Below are 10,167 nucleotides of genomic sequence, written 5' to 3' on the forward strand. Positions count from 1 at the left end.
AGCCGATCCGGCGATCCACAGCACGAAGTTGATGTATTTCCTCAGCGACCAGCTGATTTCAGCGACCTAGAGCTGATTTCTTCCTCAGAAATCAGCTCTAGGCATGACGAAGCAGATATCATCCTCTTTTGGAAGGCCAAACAAAGAAGTTTCGCTTTCACAACGAAACACACAGCGCCTTCACGACATGGTGGTGGCATCAACAATACTACAGCGAGAATAAAAGTTACGCCTTCTTTCTTTGCGTGAACATTTGGGCGGCGTTATGCAAATCTTCCCACATAGTGACGTAGACATGTGGGGGCGTGTTTAAACGAGGCGTTTTAGGAGGGCGTGGACGAGTCTTAACACAAATCATTATTTCATGCAAGTTAAAATACAAATGTCATTAAACTTTCAATTCCATATGATCAAGCACTTATTGAAAATCTACAAATGATTTTAACAGATGTTATAAAATGATTAAAAGCTTGTGTTAATGCACAACACATTAGCTGCTATTGAGGTGTGATATGGGTAAGCTTAGGGACAGGGTGGGTGGTATGGATAGGTTTAAGGGTAGGTTGGTCAACAGTGTACAGGGGTCAATTTGATTATTATAAGGGAACACGGTTCAATCTGTTTATATTATATTGTTTTGATAAATGAACAAGTATTTTCTTTAAAAATTATATTTCCCCCTGTTTATTTATAATTCAAGGAATAGCTATCCTGTTTAATGATATACTGAAGAGTAGTATACTAATGTGAGTATTGAGGCAATAAAAAACGTTTTTGCACCAAAATTACAATTATATGTCATGTCTTTAGCAAGCATTTAGCTAAACATAACCAGCCACCCTTTACACAAACCTTGTTACATAAGTCCAAGGCCCATAAAGATGCTAAATGATTAGTAATCATTTATAAACATTTACAAATAATGAATAGTTTCAACTTTTGCTACTGCAAAAACATGAACAAATGATTAATAAATGATTAGTAAAGATGTGTGAAAAGGGTAAATTTGGGTCTTTCGGGACACTTTTTGCCATTGAGATGACTGTTCATAAAGGTATTAATGATTAGTAAACATTTATAAACATTTACAAATAATGAATAGTTTCAACTTTTGCTACTGCAAAAACATGAACAAATGATTAATAAATGATTAGTAAAGATGTGTGAAAAGGGTAAATTTGGGTCTTTCGGGACACTTTTTGCCATTGAGATGACTGTTCATAAAGGTATTAATGATTAGTAAACATTTATAAACATTTACAAATAATGAATAGTTTCAACTTTTGCTACTGCAAAAACATGAACAAATGATTAATAAATGATTAGTAAAGATGTGTGAAAAGGGTAAATTTGGGTCTTTCGGGACACTTTTTGCCATTGAGATGACTGTTCATAAAGGTATTAATGATTAGTAAACATTTATAAACATTTGCAAATGATGAATAGTTTCCACTTTAGATTGGGTACTGCAAAAACATGAATAAATAATATATAGAATAAATATTTTATAGATTATTTAAGATGTGTAAATAGAGGTCTACACAACAAAGACCAACAAATTAAACTGAAAGTTTACTAACATTTGTAAGCATTTCAATTTACATTAAATAATCATATGTTAATCATTAGGTAATGTTTAGTAAGTTCATTAGTAAACATTAACAAGAACATTATCTCATGTGATCCTGGACCACAAAACCATAAGGGTCATAAGGGTCAAAGCTGAATAAATAAGCTTTCCATTGATGTATGGTTTGTTAGGATAGGACAATATTTGACTGAGATACTACTATTTGAAAATCTGGAATCTGAGGGTGCAAAAAAAAATCAAAATATTAAGAAAATCGCCTTTAAAGTAGTCCAAATGAAGTTCTTAGCAATGCATATTACTAATCAAAAATTAAGTTTTAATATATTTACAGTAGGAAATTTACAAAATATCTTCATGGAACATGATCTTTACTTTATATCCTAATCATTTTTGGCGTAATTTTTGGGGGAAGTCGTGGCCTAATGGTTAGAGAGTCGAAATCGTAACCCAAAGGTTGCAGGTTCGAGTCTCATACCGGCAGGGATTGTAGGTGGGGGGAGTGAATGTACAGCACTCTCTCCACCTTCAATACCATGACTGAGGGAAAGGCACCGAACCCCCAACTGCTCCCCGGGCGCCGCAGCATAAATGGCTGCCCACTGCTCCGGGTGTGTGCTCACAGCGTGTGTGTTCATTGCTGTGTGTGTGCACTAAGGATGGGTTAAATGCAGAGCACTAATTCCTAGTATGGGTAACCATACTTGGCCACACGTCACTCACTCACTAAAAGAAAAATCAATAATTTTGACCCATACAATGTATTTTTGGCTATTGCTACATATATACCCCAGTGGGTCCAGGGTCACATTTCAATTGTATCACCTAATTACACACATGAGCCATTGATTGCTGCTTACGGCTATATTTACAATAATAATAATTATTATTATTATTAGCACTGATTTCTTTTTTAAATCTTGATCTTTTTTTTTTTTTTTTACATTTTAATGTGATGCTGATTCTGTTGTGGTTGATCTTGTGTAAATTTAACTCTTATTACTCTGTTAGGGTGCACAGCATTATGGCCAGTGCAAGAACACAAAGAGTTTTGCCCCAACAGCACCTGTTCTGCTACAGGTGAGACTGTGTATGTTTTTCTGTATTTATCATGGTAACTAAATGCATTTTGTCATACACATGTAGTTTAAGTAAAGGCAGGATTTTATGGTATTTCTTATAAATGCATTGCTTTAGAAATCGCAGTAATATATTCTTCACTGTAATAATGGTATTATTGATCCCAGCATTACCCTCTGTATAGAGTGAGTGATGCTATGTGTACAGGTGTAGATGCAGCCCCACTGGATGATCGGTACCAGCTATTTCAGGAGCGTTATGATGTTTTATCTAAGAATGCCTCCAAAAAGGTAAAACAAGATGCTCAATAAACACAAGCAATGCTACTTTTAAAAAGAATGTGCTACATTATGATGCTACACCTGAATACACTACACAATGAATCAATTTACTGTACTGTTGGTCACAATGAGAATATTTGCGAGTGTTTAGAACTTAGTCAGTGAGCCGGATATGGTGACATGTTGATGTTGGATTAGCTACTGGATGGACTAGCTACTCTTAATCAAGGGGCACTGTACACTCAGCCTCAGATGGCATGTCCATTGACCATCTGATGCATATTTCCTACACAAAAATCTTTTCAAAATCAAATGCTTTATCTGATTGTTTGACATACAATTTATGGGAGTCAGGGTGCACAGGTTTATATCAGTCCATGTGTAAACCAATGAACTGATCATTGCATTTGACAAAGTTTGTGAGGTTCATTGCATCAACTCTTTAAAAAAAGATTAAGATTTCTGTTGATTTGAGGGACTTAGTATTGAGTACACTCTACATCAACAAGCTCTTGACCAGAGTAGGCCAAGATCATTACATATATGAACATTAAAAGCCGACAATCTTCTTCAATAACAGCTCTTGTGGTGGTTCAAGCCCCGCCTAATCCTGAGTGGCCACACTCACCATGGCTGTGAGGTACTGCATGAAAACCTCTATCCTGAAATCAGTGTCCCGTCCTTCAGCTGGAGAAACCGCAACAACCCCAGCTTCATCCTGGTAATTGAAGCCTGAGTTTTGTTTACCCCCGTGTTGTTTCAGAGCTGTATGTCTTACTTTCTTCCATGGAACTCAAGAGGAGGAGTTTTGTAAAATGATTGCATTTGCACTTTTTTCATATAATGACCAGAGGCTTTCGAGCTCCAAGAAAGACAAAAAACAATTAAAGTATTAAAGAAGAAGTCCATATGACTTGTATGGTAGCAGCCAATAAACATCAATAATTAATCAGTCATTCAATTAATTAGTTTATTTTTGAGTCCTCAGTAACTCTCTGCAAACTTCAACAGTTAGTTGAAATGGCTCATTCGATTATTTTTGAGTCGGACATGCTACTTCAGCTGTGCGTTGTACGTCATCAACCCAGAACTAAAGTTCGATTCAGTTCGATTTTGTGAACCGGCTCGAACGGTTACTTCCTGAGAACCGGCTCAAAAGAACGATTCGCTCAAAAATCAAACATCACTAACCTAAAGTAGTGTAAAGTTCCACCCTGCTAAATGCATTAAAGAAACAGAAAATTTTATTATTCACAAGATACACCTAGGGAGTATTCCAGAAAGCATTAAACCTTATGAAACATTAAATCAACCATTACTTCCATTTACATGGTTTGGAATTAGTTCAGTTAATTCTGTTGAGAATGTTTTTCACTATGGACATGCATAAACAGAACTGAGTCATCAATGAAATAGATGTGCAAAGTGCGAATTTACTTAAGTGATGCAGAACTTGACTGTGAACAAGAAGGTTTAACGATTATGTTTGCACACATTTGCAATAAGATGAGCCGTAGAAAACTTTGTTGCCAAAAAAAAAGGAAAGAAAGAAAAGTAAATACCTTTTGAGGAAATGTTGGGTTTTGTTGTCCTGTCCACTGGATGCTATTTGCAAGGGAATGCTAAATATTGTAGCAAATCCAGAAACGTAATAAATTTGAATGATTTGAAATGATATTTCAAATGATTATTTGTTCTTTCTTGTGGGTAAAGCTTTTTTTCCCCCCTCAGATATATTGATCTCTTTTTTAATGTGGCACAAAACATTTCAAATATGTAAAAGGAGTTTCTGCAGAGCCAGTTTGACATTATACTCCCCAATCTCAAGCATTATTGTTGGGTAGCAAATACACCAAATGTATTAAATTACTTCAGACTTGAAAGGATAATATTTACATTTACCGTATTGACCCGAATATAAGACTATGTTTTTTTCTTGGAAATACATCTGAAAAAACGCGGTCGTCTTATATTCAGGGTCTAGACAGGGTCTAGAAAAAAAAAAAAGTATCTCTCTATTTATTCCTTCTCTTTCTAGCTTGTACTTATTTGAACAATGTCTAAGAACTTGGTATTACAACCACTTCTTGTGTCTGTTTGCCTCTTTAAGAAGAATCGCTTTATGTATCCCCCAATTGTAAGTCGCTTTGGATAAAAGCGTCTGCTAAATGACTAAATGTAGACTTTGACATGTCAATAATACACCCACAACAATAGGTGGCGCCAAATACGCATAAAACGAGTGTACCATGAAATACATAATGTAATGCGTGTTGTAAAGTAAAAACAAAAGAAAAAGAAAACCTTACAGCTGCATGAGTTGTGACTGTCATGTTAGCCTGATGGGATCAGACTCCCTTTGTGATTTTAAAACGTAAGACAGTACCAAGATTTGAAGACTACAGTAACTCAAACAAAAGAACAATAATATGGGACAAGTGTGTGACAAGACTCGATTCTAACACAGCACACAAAGCAAGTTTTTTTAAATTTATTTTTTATAAGAAATAAGTTTTTAGCCTGGACAGAACAAGAGCTTGAACAAGTTGTCGTCTAGCATGTTCTAAAAGAAAGGGTCTGTCTGATCTTCCTAATGTTGTATAAAGCAAATCTGCAGGACTGGGCAGTTTTAGCAGTGTGGTTGTGAAATTGAGCTGATCATCAATCACAACTCCAAGGTTCCTGGCTGTCCTTGAAGGAGTTATGGTTGATGCGCCTAGCTGGATGGTGAAATTGTGATGAAGTGATGGGTTTACTGAAACCACAAGCAGTTCTGTCTTGGCAAGGTTGAGTTGATGGTGATGGTCCTTCATCCAGCAAGAAATGTCTGTTAGACAGAGTTGAGTGTCATCAGCATAGCAAAGCCATGTTTCTGAATGACAGTACCTAGTGATGCCATGTAGACAGAAAAGACAATTGGTCCAAGGACTGAGCCATGAGGCACCCCAGTAGCTAGATCTTGTGACTTGGATATCTCACCCCTCCAAGATACCTTGAAGGACATATCTGAGAGGCAAGACTTGAACCACTGGAAGTACAGTTCCTTAGATGTCCTTTGCCTATAGAGTTGACGAGAGGATCTGGCAGTTAACCATGTCTAGTAGGATGATTGGAAAGGATGAGTTTGGAGACTTCTGCCTCAGAGAGTGGAGAGAAGGACGTGAGTGAGTGTATGTTTGCTGTTGTGCACTGATGGTTGTAATTTTATTAATGAATAATGTGGCAAAGTCGTCAGCTGTTGAGTTGAAGGAGAGGAGGACAAAGGAGGGAGGAAAATGTTTTAAAGAGCATGAGAGAGTTAGATGAATTGTTAATTTTGTTGTGGTATAGAGTAAATCCAAGGCTAATTGTTGTTCTTCATTACTCCTTTCTGCCTTTGGGTATATTGAGAAAATGATAAAGGAATTTTTGATGAAACAATGTCCAATTGTGGCAAAGATTCAGTTTTAGTTTAGAGAATTTTTTGATTATTCTGTATGTAGTTCTATATGCAACAATCTTTTTTTTTTTCATTTCAGCTCGATTAGATCCAGATTTCACAGAATGGTGCAGATTAAATTTTCTCGGGTTTAGAAAAGTATTTACAGGACATTTCATACAACGGCTACACTTGCCACAAAATTAAGTTAACTTCATTGACATGAAGAGTTGAATGTGAAATATAATGTTAACTGATCCTTCATTCAGCTGCTTTATTAAATTAATACAGCAAACATATTTTTTAAGAGTTTAAGTTTCATGAAATGAACAGTCATTGTGTTTAACTAACGTATGAAAGATTATAAGTAGATTCGATATTCACACCAAACCTTAGAGGAGGTTGTAAAATAAGATGTCAACTCTAAAGTATTTTTTTCTTCCTTTCAGCTTATAGTCAAAAGTATAAGGAACTTTTAAAATGTATTTAATATTAATGTTGTTGTATATTCTGTCACTCCCTGTAGGGCACATTCTCTAGGTCTGACTTCCGGTTGTCAAAGTGTTTTTTGCCAGAGGAGAGGAGCGTGTTAGCACTTTACTGCAGCAGCTGTCTGATCATTGCACTGATAACACTCAGCCATATGAAGATGTTCAGAAGATCACTGCATATGCTAAATAGCCTTCTAAGAAAGCACAAGGCTTTGTAACATGCACGAAAGGCATGTGAGAGTTATGTTTGTATAACAATGTAACAATGTTACCAATGATAACAATGTATCATTGTTAATGATAACAAAAGTTTAACAGGAAGCCCTGAGTTCAAATGCACAGAAACAAGAAAATGTTGAAAATGATTTTACTGGTTTGGATGTTCTCAGTGTCTTTGTTTTCTGGTTTAAAATGCTGAATAAATTATTTTGATGTACAACAGATTGGTCCAAACAGAAGTCATAATTTCAAAACATAGTCTTAACATAGTCAGTGAAACAGAAGTATGTGTGGACAAAACTGTGAATAATTTTAATTTGCTTTTACATAAAATGACCATCTCCCAAAAGTCAACTCTTTTGTCTTTCATACTTAACCTGCAAAAGGTTTATATATTTGCAGCACATTTTTGTTTGAAAAAACAGCAATTGGTGGGCAAAGAAGAGTGACAGAGAGAGTGAGCACCAGAACCCTCAGAGTACCATACATACAGTATGAGCAATTTAATAATTTCATTATATTTGCAGCCCTGGAATTTCAGCTTTTTTTTTTAAACTTACAATATTATTATTATATGCACAGACATGCAACCAAATTGTTACTCAATTTTTGGTTATTAACCAAGGCGTAATAAAGTGAAAAAGACATACAGATTTCTGTAAAAACTAATTTAAACTCAAACCACCATTATATACCAAACTTTATTTTTTTAGTTTAGGAAGTGAGATTAACTGTTTGGTCAAGATTTATGTTGGTATTGCAGACTGGAAGAAGAGTTTTGAAAAAGTGGTTCAGTATTCGCCAACGAAAAAAAAAAGACATTTGGAAATAAGAAATTTTAGCAGCAACCCACTTTTCAAGTTGTGATTATAAAACAACTAAGGCAAACATTTTTTTAGAGGTATTTTATTTGCAAAATTACATTTCTTCCCACATTGCCATTCTAAACATAGACCAAGGTCTTCTAATGTGCCTCATTATTAAAATAAATGTTACTAAATGAAAAAGAAACAATAAATTATTTTTCTTCATCGTCACTTGTATTTTTAGTTTCTGAAGTAAGTTTGACCATGAACCATAAAAGCTGCAGAGGATAGTAAGGAGAATAAAGCCTTTCTACCAGTGTTACAGCCACTCACAGCCTAAGTCACATCACACACTGTCCCTGCACTTCACCAGTTGAGAAATAGAGTCAGGGATCCAAAACAGTTAACAGTTTATGTGGCATTGTGCATGGACTTAAGTGTGTATGTATTAAATTTAAGTCAGCCACTCATGTATTAAAGGATTATTTCTCCTGAAAATTAGATTTACTCAAACTCAAGCTGTTAGAATCTGCATGCGGTTTATCTTTTGAACACACAAATGATTTTTCATGAAGTTATTTCTGTACAAATGCTTAATAAACAAACAAAAAAAATTGCATTGCACTATTCCTTTGACTTATAACTGCCCCACTGGTGAGTGAGAGAGACATATGGACACACTTGAGCTGTGAGACACACTATTAGTGCTCACATTCACAATGCCAGCGCAGTCAGTCAGGACGGTCAGACTAGGGATTTTATATATATATATATATCACTAGTCTTACTTCCTCATTCCTTCAATATTATGCATTTGTATATGCATAGCTATGCATACAACCTTGCTAAACATTCATAAATATGTATACATTTAGGCACACATATTATGAATAATTGTACATACATATTTATAGAATATGTATTTTCATGTTTTTATAAATGTATATGTACACATAGAATGCACATGTACAGTACAAAGCGGCATATCTGCAAATGTATGCACACAAGCATTCGATCTCACATATCTACACACTTTCACCAGCACGACCCCGCGTACAGTCTGCATATATGCCACTTCTAAAAATGCACCCTACCTGAAACAACAGAACGTCAAAATTTTGGATATATTTCCAAAGTTTTTTGAAGCTGAGTCCGTCCGACAAAAACAGAAATTCAAAGAACTGTAAGACATACTGTATTTGCAGTTTCTAAACAAAGTGGTTAATTTTGCATATTGTATACCAAGATTTTTTGCCTAATTTTTCTTCATTTTATAGTAAAAGACATTTTAAATAGCTTTATAAACCAGAAGAAAAAAAAATCAGTCTACAGAGCGATTTGCCATCAGCACGCTGTGCTGCATGTAAGATTTGACATCAAGCTGTACACCGCAGTCCAATCACACATAATTTATCTTCATTTTGAGGTACAGCCATATTCAAAGGCACAAAGAGCTTCTACAAGTCAAAGTTTTGTCTTTCTTGTTGAAGTTATACAAAATAAAATTTTGCAGTCCTGTACAAGATCGAGCAACCTTGCACATTCTTTAGAATAACAAAACAAAACCCTTAAAAATATATTGTGTTCTTCTTTATATCAATATTTAGAACTACCTCCCAAATAAGGCCTGCCCATACTAAAGGAGGCATCGGTTGGCGGTGACGGTTCTCCAAAGATGGATTGCCGATGGCGCCCACTGAGGAAAAAAATGCAGAGTATGACAAATCCCACAAGCCCCTGCTCCTGCTCTGTGCTCTGTAGTTGGTTACAAACTCCTATCTAGCCCTGAAGTCCTTTCTGCATGCTTTGCAGAAAAAAAGCAAAAAGGCAATTAAAAACTAAACTAAAACAGTGAAAAAAAATTCAAAAAATGGATAAATACAGAGGTGCTACATTGTGAATTTTGCATCCTGGCTTTCATTTAGGAAACAACTGATGCAAAGTGCTTCATTAAACCCTTCATGTACCCCTTCACTCCTATGTCAAGTACTCCAATGTCCCCTTCATTAGATGCAGGGGAAAGGTCAAAGGTCAGACCATCCTGACACAGGTCACAGGTTACCACAGTTTTCCATTATGTCCGCTGGTCTAACCACATCTAATCTTCTAATCTAACCTCATCTAAAGCCAGCCAATGCTGAAATACAACAAAAAAATATATAGAAAGAAATGACCTGGGAGTGGTACAAACGTAAAATAGAAATAATTTCATCTTATAAACACATATCATTTCCCCTCTCACTTCAGAAATATATATACATATATATATATATATATATATATA

At 35.4% G+C, this 10,167-nt stretch overlaps 1 protein-coding gene across 1 annotated transcript in view; it reads left to right on the forward strand.

Annotated features, from left to right (window-relative positions):
• The window catches only part of mppe1 (metallophosphoesterase 1), a 144,097-nt gene extending 134,352 nt beyond the window's left edge, over window positions 1-9,745 (forward strand). The window contains exons 6-9 of the mRNA XM_016256989.1: window positions 2,600-2,668; window positions 2,836-2,958; window positions 3,530-3,670; window positions 6,894-9,745. Of these exons, the coding sequence (XP_016112475.1) occupies window positions 2,600-2,668; window positions 2,836-2,958; window positions 3,530-3,670; window positions 6,894-7,076 (516 nt within the window). The 3' untranslated portion in view covers window positions 7,077-9,745. The remainder of the gene's footprint in view (window positions 1-2,599; window positions 2,669-2,835; window positions 2,959-3,529; window positions 3,671-6,893) is intronic.
• The last annotated feature ends 422 nt before the right edge of the window (window positions 9,746-10,167 follow it).

This window comes from Sinocyclocheilus grahami, unplaced genomic scaffold, assembly GCF_001515645.1.
Source record: "Sinocyclocheilus grahami isolate Dianchi unplaced genomic scaffold, SAMN03320097.WGS_v1.1 scaffold1498.1, whole genome shotgun sequence".
Taxonomy (NCBI): domain Eukaryota; kingdom Metazoa; phylum Chordata; class Actinopteri; order Cypriniformes; family Cyprinidae; genus Sinocyclocheilus; species Sinocyclocheilus grahami.